Genomic DNA, 24,465 nt, shown 5'->3' with positions numbered 1-24,465 from the left:
TGAACTGGGGTGCCACTGTATTTGCTTTGTCTTAAGGGTGATACAGTGTATTGGTTTTTATGTTATGTGAATATCCAGTTTGTCTTGGATGATACTACTGTTGCTAATTTACTTCATGTTGCCAGGGTCACACACTTGTTGCCATTAATATATTTTCTTGATATGCCAATACTCGGTTACTTTTATGACATTAACAATACTGTAGCCCATTCCTGGAGAAGTGGGTGCTGGGCCAGTGCCACAGCAACCTCTTCGTCTCATACTAACATAGGCGATTGGATCTTTGGGCAGTGGTGAAGGACTATAATTAACAGTACCCTGCGTGTATCACTGAAAAACAGACTGACTAAAGAGATCTGTACACTAGCAACAAAGTCTACCCACTGTAAGTAACCACATACCTAAGCGCAAACAAAACGGCCTGCCAAAACTGCCAACTCTCCCAAAGCCGATCCATGGGGCATTCAGGGGGAAGAAAGCAAAAGCCACACAACCAAATTACTCAAAAGACAACAGAAGAGATTAAAAAACAGATCAATGAGGTGCTCAGTGTTAAGAAACAAGGGAAAAGAAACAGAAGTACAAGCTCAACAGGACAGGTTTATTTCAGAACAAACCTGAGAGGGACTGCTCTGGCATTAGAGACCAGACCAACTACTCTTGCAGACTATAAGGTCTTTTACAGGGCATGGGCATAGGGCAAGTGCATGTGGGGGCGTTGTTCAGTGAAAAGGAGTTGTAGTTACCGTTAGGGACAAGGCTTGGGAATGCACAGGGAACTGCAGTTGTTGTCAAGTGCAGGGCTAAATAATGATGGGAGTTATGAGTAGCAGCTATGGTTTCTGGGCCTTATTGACCCATGATTATACATTTCTGGCAGGCACACAAGCATGGGGTGGTGTGTGTGTGTGTGTGTATGCTTGTGTGAATGTGAGAGAGAGATAGAGAGAGATGGCGGGGAGGGAAGGAGAGGGAAAGGGAGAGGGAGAAAGAGAGAGACATCTTCAGCTCAGAATGGCAGCAATCAGATTCCTTTACTCAGCAGGTAACACAGAAAATATGACTAATCAGATAATAGAGGAAATAAAATAATCAGGGCGCTTACAGAAGACACTAATAAAAAGCCAGTTGAATTAAACAAAACCATAGGAAACATGAAAGAACCATTTTAGCAAAAGACTAGAGTCCATGAAAAGGTTCAAAACAGAAATCCATATTTTAAATTATACTGAAAGTATAGGCAGCAGAAGTGAGCAATGTGAGGGAAGAATGTTAGACTTAAAAGACAGAAATCTTTCGAAAACCAATTACTCAGAGATACCTTAAAAACAAGAGAATGTGAAAAGGGGATTCACAAGTTGCTAGATGACATAAACAAGATTAATCTAAGATGAAGTGCAATAAATGAAAAATCAGAAGACAACACTAAGGGCATTTAAAAACCTGCTTACAGAAATAATAGCAGAAAACTTTCCACCAATCCAGCAATATAAAAAATTCTTAGGGATATCCTAGAAAGAGACAAGTCACCAATGACAAAAAGTTTGATGGAATGAATAAACTAGGTAGGGTGACTAGTTAAGGGGTGGGGATTAATAATGGGAAAATGATGCAAGACAGGAAAAAAGTACCTTTCAGTAATAACTCAATGTGAATGGTCTCAATTCCCCATTGAAAGGATAGACTGGCAGAATAAATCAAGAAACAGAACCCAATGATATGTAATATACAAGAAACACATTTAATGCAAAAAGAAATACACAAATTAGAAATTGAAAGATAGAAAACAATATTCCATGCAACAGGAACTTGGAAAAAAATCAGAAATTGCTACCCTAATTTCAGACAAAGTGGACTTCAAATCAAAACTGATCAGAAAAAGCAAAGACGTTCACTATACACAAGGCCTAAGCCCAGATCCAGTGGACCCATCCCTTTTCTACTAGATTTGTACTTTAGTGCAATAGTAGCTAGGTGTGTGTTTCAGTACCTTTCCCTGAAGGATACAGGATGCAATCTATGCCTTTACCCACTTGGTATGACGGACGGCAAGGAGTATGTATGTGTGCAGAAGTGGGAAAATGGGACACGGACCCACCCTTATACTCTGTGGAACAGTTTTTGTGTTGTTTACCTGAGCATAAGTGTCCAGTAGACCCACACCACTCCAGGAATTGTTCAAAAATATTCTTCTGATTTTTCTTGTAGAAGTAGCCCAAATCAGTACAGTAGCATATGAAAAATCAGATTTACAAATTTTGGAGATCAAAAGTGAATCATTAAAGCTGGGTGCAGTGGTGGACACCTATAATCCCAGCACTTGGGAGGCTGAGGTAGGAGGATCATTGTGCGTTCAAGGCCAACCTGGGCAACATAATGATCTCAAGCCCAGCCTGAACTACATGGTGAGACCCTGTCTCAAAAAACCTAAAAAAAAAAAAAAAAAAAAAAAAGTGAATCATCAGCTTACTCATGCATGGATGATGAAGGTGTCTATTATGGTAAAATACATGCTTTCATAACAGAAGAATGGTGTGGGTGGATGATGATGATGATGATGATGATGATGACTTTGACATTGGCCATGTCAGCCAAAGTTCCTGTGATGGTAAAATGAAGCAAAAAATCAACTGATACAGACACAGGGAATGCAGACCTCCTTGATTCAGATGACAAAAACAGCAATGTGAGTACATATTTGACTAGTCGAAATGTTGCTGGCCACAGAATCGAATGGAACAATCCAATGTTAGAACTACGTCTGAAAATATAGAGGTCTTAGCAGGGGTGACGTGTATTGGAAAGAACGCCAGCACTGCCATTCAATGTTGGAAACTGTAACAGACAAAATTCTACAAGATGTTGTAAAATGCACAAAGGCTGAAATGCAAGTAAAACGTTCTCTATGCACCAACAGCCATATTCAAAGATGTAGTTACTGACACTTCACTAGCTGAACTGAAAGCATTCATAGGTCTGCCGTACTTCGCACAGATTTCTCACAGTGACTGCAGAAATGTAAAAAGACTTATGGAAAAGCGATGGGTCAAAATATGGCATAAAGATTTATGCCCCCTTGGGGCTGGGGTTTTAGCTCAGTGGCACAGAGCCTGCCTGGCAAGTGCAAAGTCATGAGTTCAATTCCTGGTACCAGAAAAAAACAAACAAAACAACAACAACAAAAAAACCCACAAAAAGATTTATGCCCTTATAGATATGAAGACTTATTATGCTTTTCAGACTTTGACATTTATCCTGGAATTCAGCCATCAGGTCCTTATTCAGATAGTAATAAACCAAATGATGTTGTGAACATACTTGTTGCTCCCATTTCCCAAACTAATCAGAATGTGACATTCAACAATTGGTTCACCAGTTTCCAGCTGATGTTACATTTGCTAACAGAGCACACGCTGACCAGCTCAGGAACTGTATGCAGGAACAAAGCAGAAATTCCAAATGAAATGCTGCAATTTCAAAACACAACTACATAGAATAATCTTTCAATTTCAGAAAGATAGAACACTGGCCTTGTATATGGCAAAAGACAAACTTTCTGATGTCAAACTGCTAATGTCAACATTTCAGCATGATGGAAATATTGATAGGGAAACCTCAACAAAAGGGAAACCAGAGATGAAAACTTTCTACAACAAAACCAAAAGTGGAGTACATGTTGTTAATAATTTTAATAAATAATTTGACATTTTACAAAGAATTAACAAGTGCAAAATATCATGGAGAAATTTTCTTAGAGGATTGGGACTGGAGTTTATAACAGCACAGGAAAAACACAATGTTTCTGCAATGTTGCTTTCCTGGCCTTTTTGTAGGACATATTTGACATGTCAGTGGTCTATGCAAAAAAATTCTGGAGCACACTGGTGAGCTGACAGGTGAACAGGCAGGTGCAGTATCACAAAAGCATACTATGACAACAGGAAAACCAAAAAGATGTCAACTGTGACCCATAAGAAAGTACAGGAAAATAAAACATATGTGTTATCAGTCTAAGGGATAGTTATACATGCAACATGCAATTGTCATGTGTGAAAACTGCCTTGGGTGTGACAGGGGAAGTAAAGCTTATTTTTGTGGTAGACACTTGTGTTTAGACTGTAGTTCACATAGGTTTTTATTTTTGATATCGTTTTAGGTTTTGTAAGCAGGTAAACAGCTGCTGTAAAAAATGTTGATGTCTATTCTAAGCATTCACTGCATATCTGATATTACATTTTATTGACATCTTATTTCCCTGCTAAGTGCATGTTACATAATATAGTAGGAAGCTCCTAACAAAACAGGAAGAGAAGTGATAAGACTGCCACACAGGAAAGGAAAGCTAAGTACGTGCTGTGAATGTGAGACATGTGTAGGGAACATGCAGTTGTCATGTGTGAAGACTGCCTTGAGTATGACAGTTAAAGCTAAGTTTATTTTTGTGGTAGAGTTCTAATGGTATTTTCACTGATGTTCATACAGGAATTTCTCGCTCTTTTTTTTTTTTTGTCTTTTTGAGACAGGGTCTCACTATGCAGTTCTGGCTGGCCTTGAGCTCACTTTGTAACCCAGGCTGGCCTCAAACTCACAATGATCCTGCTGCCTCAGCCTCCCAAGTGCTGGGATTACAGGTGTGCACCACCACGCCTGGCAGGAATTTATTTCTGTTATCTTTCAGATTTTGTAAAGATGTCCACAGTTGATGTGAAAATGATGTCTACTCTGAATACACAACACATATGAATACTTTATTCATATATAATATAATAAGAACCTCATGACTGAACAGCAAGACCACTGACATGTCAAATATATCCTACAAAAAGGTCAGGAAAGCAAAAAAACATGTCCTGTCAGTGTAAGCGATACTTGTGTATGGAATGTGCTGTTTTCATGTGTGCAGAATGCCTTAGATATGATAACTGAAGTAAAGATTATTTTTTTTTTGTAGTGTGCTATTGGTATTTTCATGTAGTTCTTAAGGGAATTTATTTCTAATGTTCTGTTTTAGACTTTATATACCAAAAACCAGTCAATGTTGAAATTTTTGATGTTTTATAAACAATAAATATTAAAGACTCAATACTTTATTTTTTGATTTTTTTTCCTGTTAAGTACTCATTGTTTAATAAATACTGACTCATCTAATGTCATGAAACAAAAATTACTGGACATAAAAAATCAGATAGGGCAGGCGTGGTGGTGCATGCCTGTAATCCCTACTCAGGAGGCTGAGGCAGGAGATTACTGTGCGTTTGAGGCCAGCCTGGGCTACACAAGGGAGTTTAATGACAGCTTGTGCTATACAGTGAGATCCTGTCTCAAAAAAAAAGCAAAAAACAGATGAATGTCAATATAATTATAATGGGGGACCTTAATACCCCACTATCACAAAAGATAGATCAACTAGACAAAAAAAATCAACAACAACAAGAAAAACAAAGTTGAACCAAACCTTCAAAAAAAATAAATTTAATAGGTATCTACACATTCTACTCAACAATGGAATAAACATTTTTGTCAGCAGAGTATGGACTTTCCCCAAAATAAATCACATGCTAGCCCATAAAACATACTTAAGTAAATACAAAAGAGCTGAAATCATCCCACGTATATTAATAGATCATAGTGCAATGGAAGTAGAAACCAATGTCAAAAAATGCAAAGAAATTATGTAAACACATGGAAATTAATCAATATCCTCTTGAATAATCAATAGGTTAGAGCAGAAATAAAGAAATTAAGAACATTCCTAGAATCAAAAGATAATGCCAATACAACATATCAAAACCTATCAGGAAGCAGGGTGTGATGGCGCACACCTATAATCCCAGCACTGGAGAGGCTGAGGCAGGAGGACTGCCAAGAGTTCAAGGTGAGCCTGAGCTACAAATTGAGTTAAGCACAGCCTGAACTGCATAGGACACTTAGAAATGGAAAAAGTAGAATCACAACAGACACTGCTGAAATCCAGGAAACATTTATGCAAATTAATGGCCAACATCATATTATATGGGGGTAACAGATCTTGTGATACCTGGGCACTGCAGACAGCTTTGTGGTTCCAGGCCTGAGATGGCAGAGTGCTAAGTAACAGAGAAAGAACCTCTCTAAGTGCTGCCATCCAAATGCTGTAGTATAGCCATGTGGTGAAGAAGGAGGGAGGTGAATACCCCTGGATCCAGGAAGGAACTGAGGCACGAATTGAAGCACATGGAGAGAGTGAAGAGAGAAACTTCAATGAAGAAGGAGGTAACCAATGGTGCTGTCTCCCCAATATGGGAAACTGCATGAGAGGACAGGAATGGTCTAAACCGAATGACACATGGCAAGTGCTGGTGACCACAAAGGCCTCTACAGAGAGATTCAGCAGTGGAGGGGAACAGCGGATGTGAAAGACTGTACTAGCGGCCATGAAGGACTACACTAGCTGCCGGTGAGTGCCGAGGGTTCAACCATCCCATGAGAGACAGCAATTGGTTGGGAACCATCTTGGAGAGAGACCCATAGAGCTCAGAACTCAGAGTGTCTGCTGGCTCTATCGGTGGCTCCCAGCTGGGCTCAGGTGCTGCAAGCTGCCAGAGGGTGCAGGCTGGCTGGCTTTCTGGGATAAAACAACACTGACTAGAACGTTGTCTGCATACACTGTTTACCAGTGACAGCAGAGACAAACCTGGAAGTGGACTATTTTTGTATTTTGTTTTGTTTTGTTTTCCTCTCTCTTTTTTGTTGTTGTAGTTTGGCTTTTTGTTTTCTTTTTCTTTTTCCTTTATTGTTTGAACTTATATTTATACAAGTGTGAATGTGGTGTCTAGCCTCTTTGTGGTTGTGGTTCTGTTCAGTTCCTGTTTTTATCTTTTTCCTCCCCCCAATCCCCTGCACCAGTTTCCCCAAGTTAGCGTGATCCCTCTTTGTCTTTCAGCCTTCTAATCTCTTCCTCTTCTTCCATTTCTTTATTTTCTCTCTAACTCATTTTAAATTTTAACCCTGGTGGGCAAAATTGTCATACTAGGGACTTGTATACTGCACACAATTTTCTGGTTTGTTTTAGATTTTATCATTTAACCACAAATCTAGTTCATACAGTTAAAGGTGGCAAATTAATGTTTAGTTTGTCATTTTCTAGGCTGTGTTTTATGTTATTGATATTGGTACCACTATAGCCAAAAGTGACATAATTGTTGTAAACAGCTGTTACAAACACCTCAGGAATTAAAGTAAAAAAAAAAGAAAATGAGGAGACACTTAAACAAGGTACAACCCCAAACATCACCAAAGGCAAACCCAGGGGGCAATGAGGTGAGACAATCTGAAAGCCACCCACCTGGCCTCTCTGAAGTGGTAACAAAGCAATTGAATGAGGCTCTAGAAAAAAATCAAATCAGAACTAATCTCTCAGACAACTGCAGAGATGACGTCCACAATGAAAACCATGCTTAGTGACTCTAGAGCAAGATACAGACAAAAAAAAAAAAAAATAGATGTGCTTAAAACTAAGGAAGCCATGAATGCTCAACATAGGAAAAAAATGGAATCCACAAGGCAGATTCAAGCAGATATCCAGGAGAATAAAAATTCTAATGAAATTACTCACAGCAGATTAAGCCAATGTGACGACAAGATCTCAGCTATGGAAGACAGGCTTGCAGCTAGTGATCACAAAAAGATTTCTTAAAAATAGCAAGAGACCACAAGAAATCAATACAATAGTTGCAGGATGATGCAAAGAAGAATAACTTAAGATTAACTGGAGTCAAGGAAAAAGCAGGAGATAGCACAAATGATATAAAAAATCTGTTCACAGACATCATGGCAGAAAATTTCCCCAGTAGAGAAAAAGAATTTGACGTACAATTAAGTGAGGCATACAGAACTCCAATTGGCCATGACAAAAAACTTATTATATGGGGAGAACTAAAAGCTTTCCCTTTAAAATCAGGTGCAAGACAAGGATGTCTGCTACCACTACTACTGTTCAATATATTTCTTGAAACATTAGCCAGACCAACCAGAGAAGAGAAAGAAATAAAAGGGATATGTATGGGAAAGAAGTAAAATTATCATTATTTGCAGAGGACTTGATCCTCTACATGGAAGACCCCAAAATCCAAGCAAAGACTCCTAGACCTAGTAACGAAATTCAGTAGGTAACTAGATGGAAAACTGACCCACAAAAAACTAATAGCATTCCTATATACCAACAATAACTTCATGAAGAAATTAGGAAGAAAGTACCATTTACAATAGCTGTAAGAAAAATTAAATATCTAGGAATTAACCTAACCAAGAAGTGAAAGACCGCTACAGTGAAAACTACAATACTATGAAAAAGTAAACTGAAGAGAATATCAGAAAATGGGAAAATATCCCATTCCTGGATAGGCAGAATAAATATAGTCAAAATGTTCATACTTCCAAAACTGATATACAGATTTAATACAATTCCAATCAAAATACCAACATCATTCTTCACAGAACTAGAGAAAACAGTATTAAATTTCATATGGAACCAGAAGAGACCCAGAATATGAAAAATAAACCCGGGCAACAAGAAAAAGGCAGGACTCATAATTCTGGACTTCAAATTATACCACAAAGTTACAGTGGGTACAATAAACAAACAAAGAAACAAACAAACAATCAGCATGGTATTGGGAAAAAAGCAGACATATGGATCAGTGGAAGAAAATACAAGATGCAGAAACAACTTCAAGCACATTTAGCTACCTGATCTTTGACAAAAAAGACAAAAACTTACACTGAAGGAGAGATACCCTCCTTGAAAGTAGTGCTGGGAAAACTGGCTATCCATATAAATTGAATTTCGACTCTCACCATGTACTAACGTAAAATTAAAATAGACCAAAAACCTAAATATTAAAACAGAAATACTTTATCTGCTGGGAGATAAAATATGTACAACTCTTGAAGAGGAGTGTGAGGACTTTCTGAACAGAATTCCAACTGTACAAGAAATAACACCAAGAACTAACAAATGGATCATATCAAATTAAAAAGTTTCCACAAAGCAAAAGAAACAACAAACAGAGTGAAGAGACAGACTACAGAACAAGAATTTTGACAGCTATTCATTGGATGGAAAACTAGTACCTATAATATACAAAGAACTCAAAAAAATTTGCTGGCTTTTGAGAAATGCAAATTAAAACAACATAGACTCTATCTTACTGAAGAAAAATTGTAACTGTCAAGAAATCAGGTAACAATAATGCTGATGAGGCTTTGGGGAAAATGGAACTCTACTTCATTGTTGATGGTTGTATTGGTTTATTGTAAACTAATACAACTGCTATGGAAATCAGTATGGAGATTCCTCAAAAAACTGAACCTAGAAATGTCATTTGACCCAGCTATTTCTCTTCTAGGTACCTTCCTGAAAGAAAAGATTACAGTGACACATTCATGTTTACAGCATTCACAATAGGCCACAATTCACAACAGGTTAATCTTGGAAGCACCCTCTATGTCTACCAACATATAAACACATAAAGAAAATGTGGTTATTTACACAGAATGGAGTACTCTGCCGTAAAGTATAAGCCTGTGTCATTTGTAGGAAAATGGATGAACTTTGAGGCCTTGAATGGTAAGTGAAATAAACACACAAGTTTTGAGAACCTCAAAATATAAATTAAGAGTAAAATAAAAGACAATAGAAAAAAAGAACTGGAGGGAGGGTAGGGAAAAATGCAGCTGGGAGGGAAGAGAGGGGAAGGAGCTAAGAAGTGGATTAAGGTGTGATATGTAGTGTGCACCAACTCCTCACAATGAATGTGATCACTACGTATGGCAAACATGGACTAAGAAAAAAAAAAATGCATCAAGGAAAAAAAAAGTCAACCCTGACAATCACTCAGATGTCTTCCAACCATAAGGTTCTGAAGTTTACTTCTTTTTAGCTGTTTGATTTTCAATTATGCTAAGCACAGGAGTATGTTCATACTCATCAAAAAATAACCTAAGCACTTTTTCCCTTCTCTGGTACTGGGCTTTGAATTCAGGGCCTTGTGCATGCTACGTTTCATAGTTAGGATGCAGTTTCAACTTCACTGGCTTTGGGATCTGCCCTCAAGTTTTGTGAATACCTCTAGGTGTGTCTAGGTGAGTCATGGAGGTGTGGCTGAGGGGTCTTCATCTGGTCCTTCACCCCTTCCCCTCTGCACTGTTTCCCTGCTTTGCCTTGAGGCCACCATGAACTAAGCATCTTTGCTTCCCTTTCCCCATGATCTTTCTTCCTTGGGGCCAGCTGATGATGCAATGAAATCATAAGCCAAATCAAACCTCTCTTTCTTTAAGATATGGGTGTTGGATACTGTATGCAGCAATGGGAAAGTTCACTAATATGCTAGACAGGTGTCCTACAACTAAGCCATATCTCCAATCCTTGTATAATTTTTATTTTGAAATGGGGTCTCTTTAAGGTGTCCAGGTTGGTCTCGAATTTGTGATCCTCCCATCTCAGTCTCCTGAGTATCTGGGATTAGAAGCATGCATCACTGTGCCTGGTCCCAGCATCAGTTATTTTACACACACACACACACACACACACACACATTCATGTAATTACTGTATGAACTCTGGGAAGAAAATGACACTTGAGCTCATAGAGAGTAAGGAGACTGTCTAAAACACCAGAACTGTCAGGTTGACTTGAACTCCTGAATCTCATTCTAGTAGGCCACGGCACTTTTGGACTCCAGAATTATCAATTCTTTAGGTTTAGCCATATTGCCATTTCTATCTTGGATTAAAGATATCTTTCTCCCCAATTATACTGAGAAAGGATGAAGAAAATTTTCAAAACAACTTTTTTTCAACCAGTTGTGCTGGTGCGTGCCTGTAATCTCAGCACTTGGGAAGCTGAGGTTATAGGGTCACTGTGAGTTTGAGGTCAGCCTGGGCTACATAGTAAATTCAAAGCCAGTCTGAATTACACAGTAAAACCCTGCCTCAACAAAAAAAATTCTTTCATACGGATCTATTTTTAAATTTTATTCTATTAACTATTAGAGAAGTTACAAATATCTAGTATAAAATACGTAGAACAATGATTATAGACTTTAAATAATGCAATACCTCATTAACTTTTTTTTCTCATTTCAAGTTTATTAAAATTTTAGTAGTATAAATTATCTAGGTTGCAGATTATCAAAATATCAACTCAATGAAGTCCATATTAAAAAAAAAAAGACATAACACAATCCCCGAAACAATGGAAACAATGTAAAGGATATTTACCTGCCAAGTCTCTAACACTTAAATTTTGAGTCAGACCTTATCAACTTTTATAATTAAAGATCAACAGTTATTATGTTATTGTTTTTTTCACTGAGACCAAGGAAAGATGACTTTAGTTCACAATAGCAGCTTAATTAACTAAGACCCTAAAAAAGAGTATTTTCTTCTGTTAAGTTTAATAAAGCACTGAGAATAAAATAGGCATTTAATCACAGGTTAAGTAGCAAGGGAGAAAAAAATGTAACAATATTTCATCTTTACCTACTGATTCTCAAAAGTTACAGAAGCAAGTGTCTACCAAATAAAGACAAAGTAAAATATACTGTTTCATCTTGCTTGGAGTTTGAAGAGACTTTGGAGACCATTTATCTAGTTCAATTTCTTCTTTTCTTCTTTTTTCAGATGGGTGTTGCTATGTTGCTCAGGCTGGCCTGGAACTCCAGGGCTCAAGTGATGTTGCCTCAGTCCCCCAGGAGCTGGGAAATACGCTTGGTTACTTCCTTTTTTCTTAACTGAAGTAACAGATCTGAAAGTCCACTTGCTGTAAGTATCTCTTCCAGAGGGAGATCATTTTTCCATGCAATGCCCTTGGCTTTATAAGAAAAGTGCGATCACTTTTACTTTCCATACCTTGTATCTTATGGAGGAGTAATTATGTGCTGAAGTCCACATTTCTAAAATTCAAAAAAGCAGTTTTAAAGGCATATACATGTATAGTGCTTCTGTCCCAGGGCACTATTCATTAACCAAATTGTCAGTTATAAAACACACGAATGAGTAAATCTTGGAAAGGGGATAACATCTTTGATATTGTCAACTCCCAAGATGCACTGCAGGTAGCGCTCAAATCCCATCCCAAAACCTCCATGTGGCACAGATCCAAAGCGACGAAGGTCCAGATACCTATTTTTAAAAACAGAGTCATCATCTGTAAGCAACCTGAGTTGAAATGTTATGATTACAATATTATGTTTCAAAAACATTTTGTACTCATTTGTTATGATCTGCATCATTGTGGTAGAGCACATCAATCTTTCCCCTTCACAGAGATAATGGAAATGGAGAAGTTAAAGTGATGTATCTATCCAAAGTCACTCAGACAAGCAGCAGTAGATCCTGTTATGCAGTCGTGCACTTTGGTCACTTTTTCAAGTTTTTTTTTTTTTTTTTGGTACCGGAGATCAAACTCAGGACCTTGTGCTTTACAGGCAGGCACTTGTGCAGCTGAGCTATATCCCCGGCCTTTTTCAAGTTATTTAGGCCTTCTTGTACAAAAAACTTTCTCTATGAGGCTTTAAAGGTTTTTTTTTTTTTTTAACAGCTTTACTAGTTTTCTTAAAAATGTATTTCTCTTCTATTTCTGGGAATGTTAAAACAAATGCTCCCCCACTCTCACCAAATCATACTGTTCAAGACACAGAGGAGAATGAAGAGTTTTGTCTGGTACATTACAAAAAGATTAGACTGTAAACCACACATGGGGGGCACCCTTTGTTCTCAATCAATCTTTTATCTTTAGAGAATGTTCCAAAGTACAGGCTTATTAAATGAAAGTTGATTGCTTGAAGGGACCAAAATACATTCTTGAGCGCTATAGAGAAATAGAAGTACAGTTCTCTGCTTCTGGCCCTGAGAGGATACCTAGGGGAATTTTTCTGGCAGACTACACAGCCTCTAATGCCCATCCATGCATGTATGCTCTATTCCTCCCTAAGACTACATGGCTTAGAAATGGTACAGGCATGACCAAACTTCAGTGTCTAGTAAACTAGCATGGGGTAAGAAGATTTTAGGAAGAAAAGGAAAACTGGAAATATTTTAATTATGTCATTTGGTATAGAAATTCTTGAACACAAATCAAGTAACTTTATAGCTTTTTAAAAATAGCTTCTTGAATGATTTGTAAAATCAGTTCTGAGCTGATTTGTAAAATAAGAATTAAGCTCCACAGCTGGTGATCCCTTGGTTCCTCTGACATAAAGACCATCTATCATCTGTTTCCCTACTATTATAATGCCTAGATATATGGGTATCTTAGAGAGTTAAGTGTTGTGTGTATTTTTCTAAAATAAAAGATGAACTGAAACTAGAAAAGCTAGAATTAGGTAAGGGATCACGATGACAGAGATCATTTAGTATAAAACTTCAGCTTAGTAAGAACAATGAGGAATAATGGAAGTCTTGAATAATTAAAATATTTAATAGTTGAATTCACTTTAACTTTACAAGGCACAGGGACAGGATACACTTTGGTTCAGTGACAAAATGAGATGAAAGGCACACCAAACCCCTTGTCATAAACACCTGCAGCATCTGAGCTTGCTGCTGGAAGTCCAATGATAGTTTCACATGTTTCTAAATTTCTCATACACAGATGGCAAAACTCTGACAAGAATGTCTACAAACTGAATTCAGCAGCGGATTCAGTTTATCAGTTTGATAGATGGAAAAATCCACTTCTAAGAAAAAAAACCTCTCATATACATTATATATATGATTGTTGTTAACTGATTCTAGGGTGAACAGCTATAGAAGAGATACTACAAAGTTTGTACAACTAGTTACAGATTTTATTTGCATATGGCATGTAGAGATAGGAAGTGAGTACATTCTTAGACACCTGGTGTTGCTACTCACAGAATGAAGACTAGTACAGATCATAGGCTTGGAGATTTCTAAGGTCTTTTTTTAAACAGTACGGGGATTGAACCCAGGGCTTTGCTCAACCTGGGCAAGTACTACACAGTTCAGGCACAGCTCCAGCCCTTCTAAGATCTCTTTTACCTATACTATGATTACCATGTAAAAAGAAATACAAATTACAAATTCAAACCATAGATACTTATATTTGGAGATTCTAAGTGTGAAAACTTCAGCTGGGAAAAGGATAGTAATGAAATGACTAATAAAAACCAGAAAAGCCCTTACTATTAACCACCAATACACCTTTTATTAAGTTAAACTAGTTTTTACACATTATGAGTATTATCTCACAGGCAGAAGGAATCCAAAGAAAAAGTGCGTATGTTTGCTCAGTCAGGCTTTTCTGCTCAGGAGCAAGACTCAGAACAAAGGGGGACAGGAGGCAGGAAACTAGCACTTACTGAGCGTCCACACAGTGTGCATCTCCCACCTAGATTATTTCTTTCCATTCTCACAACCCTGTCAATCAGGGATTATCATTCCTTTTACCACCATGGAAATCAAGGTTCTAAGAGAGATGAAGTGTGCCTAAGGTCATTACTGGTAGCTGTAAGGCATTAAAGGCCATTACCTGAACTTGAGTTTAGCACCTCTGAAATCTAACCCTTTCATTACCAAGTCAAATGTGTCATTTGTCTATTCCTCCTCCTGAGGATGGCAACAGATTACTGATATTGTTGATATTGCTATACCAAGATTTGAAAGGAATGTGATTACAGAAGTATAAATAAATCATTTTTCTCTATTGGGAAAGACCTGAAGAAAGGCTCTGCAGAAAGAAGACTAGAACCACCTTAGGGAAGTGAATGTATGAGCACATACATCTAAGTAGCTCAGATTTGTATAATTCTTAGAAAATTCAAGTTTCATTTCCTTTTTTTTGGTACTGGGAATCAAACTCAGGACCTTGCGTTTGCCAGGCAGGCCCTTGTGCCACTAAGCTATATCCCCAGCCCTAAATTCAAATTTCTAATTTCACACATAGAGAAACTGAAGTATAATGGTTGGGGCCAGAAGTTTTTGATTCAGTGATCAATTTTCAGCTGCCTACTTCTGTGAGATCTTGATTACTCACCTATCTGAACCTTAGGCTTAGAGGGGTAATAAAAGTACTTGTCACTCAGAGTATGGCAAAGATTACATGAGATAGTATACACACAAATGTTAACATAGTTATCTGACTCACAATAAGTGATAATTAAATGGTAATCATTATTTTTAGTATTTTACAAGGACTTAAAGAGAGCAAGCATTCTTTGGAGACTCCTGTTTAGTCCTTAACACTCTTCCACAGGGTCTTCAGAATAAGAATAAAAAAATCTATGTAACATTAAGACAGGTGCTAGAATAAATATCACTAAGGGCCACATTCTTACCATTGGTAGGCTTCTGTAAGTCCTGATCTGTAAAAAGAAAATAACAGAATTGTTTCAAGCAATGGCAATAAGATATGAACCACGAAATATTTATTGTGGATTGTGTGCAAAGAGCTCTGTATAAAGAAGTGCACGATATATCCTGTGCTCTCCAGTAACAGGCAGTAGAGTCAAGAAGCTGCAATTTTACAGTAAACTTAATCACCCAACCTACGTGAAATAAATGGTAAAGACAATAAATGCTTTAACATGAAGACAGAACCCTAAAGATGTGATTCATCTGAGATGAACTTATTGTCCAGTTACAGAAAAAAAGCACTATTATTACTAGTTAAGGTGGTGGGGAGGCCCACAGAGAGTAGGACAAATGGATACAACTTTCATTCTGCAACACTGAAAGAATAATACAAATTCTGAGGGTGCCTTCCTTATACTGTTGCAACTTGGTTCTTGTCTCATTTAAGAAATGTGACAAATTTTAGGCTCTCAGTGCTCATTAAAATTTATCTCAGTCCTTTAGTGTTTGGGAACCAAACTGTATCTGAAATGATAGGGACACTGAAAAATTTAAATATATAAAATTAGAGAGAACATGACCAGTAGCCACAGACAGACCCCTGAGATAGGAAAATACTTCTCTACTTCATTAGGAAAGATAAAGTCGGATATTAGGTAAAATTTTGATGTTATGAGGAAAGGTTTCCTGAAGGAAGGAAGCAAGCAAAGAAAACAGGCCAATTAATCTTTCAACAGATGAGGTTTCTTGCCACGTGTAATTTTTATTGTACTTTAAAAAAAACTCCAGAGGATGATCAAATTCTTTCCAACTAAAGAGTCTGACCTTTACTTCAATTCCACACCTTTCCCATGACTTCCAAACACTATGGTAGTTGTACAGAGGTGGTGAAGAAGCGATAAGGTCGTCTTCTCAGAACCTACCCACCCCCTTTCTTATGGAGTCCAAGGCAACAGAGCAGCTCAAAAGGCTGTGATTATAAAACTAAGTTACCCAACAGATTTACAGGTTGGGATCTTGGAAACGCGTAACTTCTAAAGCATCTGTCCATTTGGAAAAGAAGGCCTTACAAGTGGCTAGTATAACAGCGTATTTTCAAGAAATTATGGCTTTTCCAGTTATGATGAAACCTAGTACTATCTGGAGAGAAGGATTAAGCATACAGATGTGGGAACTTTTTTTTTTTTTTTTTTTAAGTCTGGCAAGGAAAAGTGGAAATCATGGAAAACAGAGGTTTATAACCTCGGTTAGTTTAGGAAGTCATTGTGGTTTGTTGGCAAACCATGGATACACAGGAGTGGTAGTTCAATTAGAAACATGATTCCCTACTTCCCTTCTCCAAAACATTTTTTATGTGTTTATGGATTCATTTCCAAGGTCTCAAATGGAAAGTTAAAGTTATTCAAAGAGCTAAACCAAGACCTGTACATAGTAGAGAACCTGAGGAGGGAAATCTGCTTATTTTAAACATTAGTTTCGCAGATATTTTTAGTAGTTTTCTTTTTCTGTCTTTATCCTTTTCCTGCTTAAGTCTGTCTTTATGTCCCAGTGGGAGTCTGCCATTCATGAGTAAGAATCCATAAAAAAAGAGCACAGGTAGGAGGAAAATGTAGACAAGCTTTGAGGGAGAAATCTACCTCTTCCTTTTATGAAGGTTTGAAAAACTACTTTCTGAAGGGAGAGGCATTTATAGATAGAAGGCAAATTCTGTTGTGGGCTTGTTTCTTGTCACAGTTCCAGTCTTTCAGAAAGGGAAGTTCAGTGTCTCATTTCTCTGAGCACCTGAACTTTATTCTTTGAATGTGTCCTGTATCTCTGTCTGTCCTAAATCTTCTCACGTCTCTTTCACTGAGGCATCCTGGAAATTCTTTTTCCACAAGAGGAGTCAGTGAACCTGCAAATTTATTTTTAAAAAGTGGGTGAAGTTCTGTATTTCTGCATTAGGGACCACAGATCCAACCCAGTGACAAAACCATGTAATATTTAAGGGGAAAGGAACGTAAAAATAATTAAGATGTGTTGTGTACTGCAAACATTACTAAAAAAGGTGGGGGCGCTCAGAGAGGTTAGAAACACCTTGCTCACGGTCATGTGGAATCCGAGATCCCATGTGTCTGGTGTGGGACTCAAGTGCTTTTCTGATACTTTGCTAGAACTACTCTGTGTGCTTCACCCTGGTTTGTGAGGTATGTTTTTTTGTAGGTTTGACCAGTACCTGGCCAGTCGCTGCTCTAAGAGATGGTACCGTTCCTCCCTGAGGCTGCCACCGAAAAGCTCCCCAACTACAGGTACCAGAAGATCAACAGCAGCAACCTAGAAAGGAAATAAAAAAAAGTAACATAAATAGCATTATATTTTCAAGTGATTCCAACAGTAGTTTCTCAAGTAAGCGTATGTTTTAAAAAATGATTTTACAATTGGCTTTTCACTGCTTACCAGGATCTTTCTCACTTGATTTGCTCATGTACTCTGTGTCAATATCAAATATCTAATACTTTTCCTACGTCAGTAAAAATACTTCATATGTGGACTATTTTAACAGCTGGCTGTTTTGAAGCGTCATAACTGTTCTTTCTGTTGAACAGTCATGTGTGTGTACGTTTTTCTTCCCTCCTAAATGACATGGCAATGAGATAGACAGATGTATGTATGTATGTATACATTTATTTTGGTGTTGAGGTTGAACTTAGGCCTTGTGCATGTTAAGCACATGCTCTGCCACTGAGTTATACTCTCAACTCCTACAATAAAGAGATTTCATTAATTTGTAGTCTTTTATTATGTCATACAGCAAATTCTGATTATTAATCAAGTAAGTACAAATTAAAACAATGAAACAGCATCTTGGTGTTTTAGACCTTGGTAAAGATAAAAAGAGACAACGTAAACTATGTGCGTAAGAGAATGATAAGACTCGCTATAGCCTGTGTTGGTCAGCAGTTGGGCAACAGACAATCAACAGCTTACGCGCAACATCCTTTCAGTCAGCAAAAGCAGTTCTAGGAACTGGTCCTAACAAAACAATCAGACACACAAAAAAAGATTCACACAGGATGTTTACCACAGTGTTACAAGAAAAAAAAACTTCAAGTGTGCATCAACAAGGGGCTACTAGATAAGTTTTAGGCACGGACATGAGAAGGTGTAAACATAATGTGGTGTTAATTGTGTAGCCACTGTGACCAGAGTGTGAATTTACAAGTTTTTCTTTTATTTGTATCTTCTTATTTTTCTATAATGAAGATGTAACACACTTTTGTCAGAAAACATAAAAAGCTTTTTAATAGAGTAAAATGGCAGCTTGATATTTTAGTAATATTTAATTCTTTAAGAATGTTGATTTAGCCAGGCGTAGTGGCCCATGCCTGTAATCCCAGCACTCGGGAGGCTGAGGCAGGAGGGTCGTTGTGAATTTGAGACCAGCCTGGGCTACAAAATGAACTCAAGGTTAGCCTGAACTGCATAGCAAGGCCCTCTCTAAAAAAAAAAAGAATGTTGATTTGCTCTCTGTATTACTCTGTGACTTCTCAATTCTTTGGGGGCCTTTTTTTTTTTTTTTTTTTTTTAAGCCCAATACTCTGACAATATAAAACTAATTCAATGCAACAAATAAAAAACTAGGAATCTATAAAATACATTTCAATCTGTAACTGTCACGTTATATTGTAAATCTTAAATTTTGTCTCCCCTTGCCATTAATCCATCACCCTAGTACTGATTTCAGAATTTCTCACTGAAATGTACTTTACAAATAATTGGTACTGACAAAAAATAATTTAATATGCTCTAAGTGCTAATATCCCACCTCATTAACTAAGAATATCACAGAGAAAACATCAAGTAAGATTCTTACCGCTAGCCTGCATTAAAGTGAGAATGGAACTTCGCTAGTGGTTTATTCCTCTACTAAGCCTCTTACCTCTCAATAAAACAGTGAAGACTAAAAGGTGATTGTACAAGAAGATCACTGTCATGCCACCAGTGCTTGGCATAATTCTTCTATGAACTTGGGGTACCTATGCTGAATGTCCGGCTTATATACAATGTGGATTTGGTAACGCTGACATGTTAACAGGTAATGAAATCCAACAAATACTTCGGATAGGTAGACAAGACAGTTGTAATAGTATGATGAAGGAATTCTCATCCATCCAAATGGAGTTTTTATGGTCAGAGCAACAATGACATTTTTTTTGGTCTTATTTTCTTGTGACAGGGTCTCGCTATGTAGCCCAGGCTAGCCTTGAACTCATGGCAGTCCTCCTGCCTCAGCCTCCCAAGTGCTGGGATTACAGATGTGCACCACCATGCCAGGCCAACATTGGTATTTTTATGGCCCATTATCTTGCTTTGAAACATAAGTAAATATGAAAGGAGTACAGGGACACACAGTGAAGAGTTTGCTCTTACGTTTAATTCAGAGTTTTAAACGTTTTGTTTCTTGTTTTTTTTGAGACAAGGTCTTGCTATAGAGTTCGGGCTGACCTTAAACTCCCTATGTGGCCCAGACTGGCCCTAAACTCATGGTAATCCAGTGCTGGGATTACAGGTGTGTGCTACCATGCCCAGATTCAGAGTTTTGAATTTAGAATTAAAGATAATCAGGTTTAGAAGAGAATAATCAACCAAGAGGGCTTCTGATTGAAAATATTTAAAGATTGGGAACCAGTATCCTAGAAACAGCACTACAACTTTGTTTAGCTCTATTAAGAGGGACAGGTACAATCATTCCCAAGGTTTAAAGTAGGGGTCACTGCATGCAGCAAGCATAGGCAGTTATTGCTTCTGATCCCGTAAGAACATACGCAGCTTATAAACTGGGGCTGAAAAGGTCCACTGCCTCAAGATGCTGAAGAATTGGCAATCACAGGAGAACAGGAAGTAGCGGGTGCAGATGAAGCCTGAGGTCACTGACAGTGCGGATGGGCAGTCTTACTGAGCTGCTGTGCTATCTCTGTGTAGTTCGTAAGCATCAAATAAGAAATCCATTTGTTTGGTCTTGCTGCAAACATAACCCCCAAATCAAAAAACCTTTTGGGATCTCAGCATTTTCTGCTGGCCTAGATTATGTTAACTTTGGATCTTAGTTTTTTATTTTTGTTTTTTTTTTTTTTTTTTTTTCCTGGTTTTTCCCCGTACCGGGAACTGAACTCATGACCTTGCGCTTGCCAGGCAGGCGCTTTGCCACTGAGCTAAATCCCCAGCCCCTGGATCTTAGTTTTTTAAAATCCCATTTCTACAAGAGTGTAAAAGACCTTTGTCTTTAGATTACAAACCTCCTCTATTTTCGTATTTGAGCTCACTGGAGAATTTGCTGCATAACCACACTGGTTTTAAACCTTTCTTTCTGCTTTTCATATATTTTAAATATCTGCTACTATAGTGGAACTAGAAGCTTTTGAGCAACATTTTCAAAACCTTATCCCCTGGTATGATATATGTGTATATATTTACAATTTCTTCCAAGTCTATCTTCCTAATTGCTAGAATACCTAATTGGTATGCTCAACTATTTCTGCATTGGCTGTTATAAAATTAAGGTAAAATTAAAATCAAGTTGCTGTATCAGTCAGGGTAGGCTGAGTTAGGCTGCAGTTGTAGAAAATCCCAGAACCTTACAACAGAGTTTCTCAGACTCGGCATTAATAGCAATTTTTGGTCAGATAGTTCTTTGTTGTGAAGGCTGAACTGAGTTTTGGGATATCTATCTATCTATCTACCTATCTATCTATCTATCTATCTTTTTGCAGTGGTAGTGATTGAACCAAGGTCCTTGCACATGCAAAGTGTGTATTCTATCACAAAGCTGCAGCCCCAGCCCATTGTGGGATTCCTGGCAGCACGACCTGCCTCCACCCACCAGATGCCAGTTACACTACTTTAGCTGTGACAATCCAAAGTGACTCCAGACACTGCTGAATGTCTTACGGGCTACAGAGAGGAGGACATCATAATCCCTGACTGAGAATTATAATTTACACCAGTAAAATTATTTCCCTTTTAATACATGTGTCCTTCAGAGTAAGGGGATTCTTTTACAGTGCCTCGTAAATGTTCAATGACCAAACAGTACTATTCCTTTTTCATCAAGTACAGATTTACCTCTGAAGAAAAATCAACACAGGCCTCAAGCTCATCTCTCTTGCTGATACAAAATTCTTTTTTGGGGCTGGGGGTTTAGTTCAGTGGCACAGCGCCTGCCCAGCAAGCGCAAGGTCGTGAGTTCGATCCCTGGTATTGCGGAAAAAAAAAAAAAAATTCTTTTTTTCTACTTTACTTAGGTTCAGTTTCTCTTCAACAAAATCAGATTCTAATAGTTGCTGCTCTTCTTTATAACTATAAACTCCAATCTAGTTTGCCACTTTCTGGGAATTACATATAGTATTTCTCAACTACAAATAAGAACATATTTTGTATATACAAAACTGCCCTTTCTTCTAATATTAAAAAAAATCTTGAATTTTTAAAAGATCTCTAGAATGATCCTCTCAAATTTCTGTATCTTTTAGTTTCTTTCATTTTTTTTTTTCTTGACAGTTTTAATTTTTTATTTTAAGACAGATTTTGCTAAGTGGCTAAATTGTCTAGGCTGGGCTCAAATTTGTGGATCTCTTGGCTCAGCCTTCCAGAGAGATGGGATTACAGACATGAATCACCACGGCTGGCCCAAGTAGGATTCTTCTACTTTTGTCTCCCCTGATACCTGGGCTAGGAAGCAGAGAATGTTATCAGTTATTTCTCCAATGTCTCTAGTGGAGGTAACAGGCACAGATGTAACACACTGCATTAATACAGATGTAACAAATGCATTAATATGTATAAATTGCAAAACATGGAGGGAATCAGACAAATATCTTGAGGAAGTAATGAGAAAAACTTGGTTATGTGCTTGCAAGGCATTGGGAGGCAGACAGAGCAAGCTGGCTAAACCATTTGCTAGTGATTACAGCCTTATAGGCTAGTAGGTCTTACTTTATATGATGCTGAGACTGACCAGGCAACACAGATGGGAGGAATTAATCCCCATTAGGGAAAGTGGGGAAGGTTCACAGATACAGTACATGAAAGTTGTAGTAGAGATCACAACAAAGCATTAATAGTGTTTGACACTAATGGTCCTTCCAGCCAATTCCAGTGTGCTTAGAGAGCCAGAACGCTATCTGCAAAGGTGACTCTGAAACCAACATACTGTCAGAACCCTTTCTGCCCCTTAAGCTGTTGTATGTATAGCTTCCAAACAGCTAGACTGTTAGGGTGCATCTTCAACCAGTCAGTCAGGGCACACACCCTTGCCTCTGGTGAGAAAGCTGCAGGTTTCTGCATTTCCCTTTAGGAAACACTTGTATCTTTTAATTAAATGACCAAAAGCATACCTGCCTATACATGTTTTTAAGTTTTATTTATTTATTTTTTTTTTTTTTTTTTTTTTTTTTTTTGGTTTTTCTCCGGTACCGGGAACCGAACTCACGACCTTGCCCTTGCGAGGCAGGCGCTTTTTGCCGCTGAGCTAAATCCCCAGCCCCTTAAGTTTTATTTATGATTACTTTTTCTGGTTTGGTTTTTTGAGATATGGTTATAGTTTGGTTTTGTTTTTTTTGCTATGTAGTTCAGGCTGGCTTATACTCACTATGGAGCCCAAGCTGGTCTCAAACTTGCAGTGATCCTCCTGCCTCAGCTTCCTGAGTGCTGGGATTACAGGTGTATACCCATCAGACCTGTTTTTAATCTATGATTATTTCTGAGTGACCTACGTGATAAGTAATGGCACAGGAGAGCCAAAGCAATTCACCCTTCTACTAGGCTTTTTTCTTAGGATTTCCATCAAGTCACAGCCAAAAATCAGCCATGACTTTGCATTTTTAAATGTCCTTCAGTATTAATAATCATTTTTATTTTATGGCAAAAATATGAGGTTGAAAGAGAGGGTAGGGCCAGAAAATATGCTTAGCATAGCTGGTTACTGGTGGTTACTGGGAATAATGAACTATAAAGAACAGGCAGCAGAGCTACATCTTTTGTGAGAGAATTCACCAGCTGAGTAGTGAAATGTTATGTTACAGATGAGTAAATCTGAGCACTTTTGTAACTAAATGTTCTCTACTGTGCATCTGAGAGATCTGAAAGAAGTGGAAGGACCAGTATTGCTGTCCTTTCATTCTTCTGTCCTCTCAGTTGCCAGCACGGGTCATACAAGAGGCAGCAGATAACTTTCCTGTACTTCCCTAACCTTAAACAAAGCCTGCAAACAAAGAGCTCTTTGGGTAGATCTAGGCCCAGAATGCTTCCGGGAACATCTTCCTCCACTGGGCACAGTTTTGATTTTGCTTAAGTCACACAGCTGCAGCAGTATGCTGTCTAGAAATAGTTCATGATGGTATTCAAGTTGAACAAACCCTGGTTTCTATTTATAATACTCCCTTCTGACTCTGACTCTTTGATTCCAATCAATGTACTGAAAATAAAACCCAGATCTTGAGTTAAAAAAAAAAAAAAGCTAAATAGGAATAAGGCCCTTGATAGATAACCTTTTCCATGCCAAGTTCAAAGGGAGGAAAAAAGTTTACTATCTTTTCTGTTACTACCCTTCCCACCTAGCTCAGCATTTAAAAATACTGATAAAAACCACAAATTGGATACCTTCTTATTCATTTTCTCACAGGCTGCTACTTATAATAGAGGAACATGACATATCATTATCAAAAGAAAAAGAATGTTCCATAAGCCATAGGAAATACGTTTGTGGCTTAGCCTGTATGCACTTTTGCTCTAACTGCTGATGGACAGTATTTTGCTCCTAAATAAACACCTAGGTACAAGAAGAGACCTTCCACATGAAACACTGAGAAAGTGCAGAAGGGCTGTAGGTAACAATGCCTAAAAGTGGACCTGGCCTAGAAAAATGATGATGAGCCAATTTCACTACTTTTGTAACCTGAAAGAGGCAGCAGTTTTATACTACAGTTTGTAAAGGTATTAATGGCTTCAAAGGAATGGAATGTTTACCTTGTTCCAAAATATATGATCCTTTCTCTTCATGGCCAAAGTAGTTTCCTTCCTCTCTCCCTCCCGTCTCACTCTCTTCTTTCCTCCCTCCTTCTCTGCCTCCTTGTG

General features: G+C 37.9%; 1 protein-coding gene across 3 annotated transcripts in view; it reads right to left on the bottom strand.

Moving 5' to 3' along the window:
• Positions 1-11,106: 11,106 nt before the first annotated feature.
• Nars2 (asparaginyl-tRNA synthetase 2, mitochondrial (putative)) overlaps positions 11,107-24,465 on the bottom strand; it is a 117,264-nt gene continuing 103,905 nt past the window's right edge. For 2 of the 3 annotated variants that reach the window (XM_005379814.2, XM_005379816.2), the window contains 3 exons: positions 17,570-17,667; positions 15,339-15,365; positions 11,107-12,162 (listed from right to left, as the gene is read on the bottom strand). In XM_005379814.2, the coding sequence (XP_005379871.1) occupies positions 12,018-12,162; positions 15,339-15,365; positions 17,570-17,667 (270 nt within the window). In that variant the 3' untranslated portion in view covers positions 11,107-12,017. The remainder of the gene's footprint in view (positions 12,163-15,338; positions 15,366-17,569; positions 17,668-24,465) is intronic. The other variant, XM_005379815.2, reaches the window with a different exon arrangement.

Source organism: Chinchilla lanigera, unplaced genomic scaffold (genome assembly GCF_000276665.1).
Source record: "Chinchilla lanigera isolate Chin_1 unplaced genomic scaffold, ChiLan1.0 scaffold00013, whole genome shotgun sequence".
Lineage (NCBI taxonomy): Eukaryota > Metazoa > Chordata > Mammalia > Rodentia > Chinchillidae > Chinchilla > Chinchilla lanigera.
This window is presented reverse-complemented; position numbering and strand designations above follow the sequence as displayed.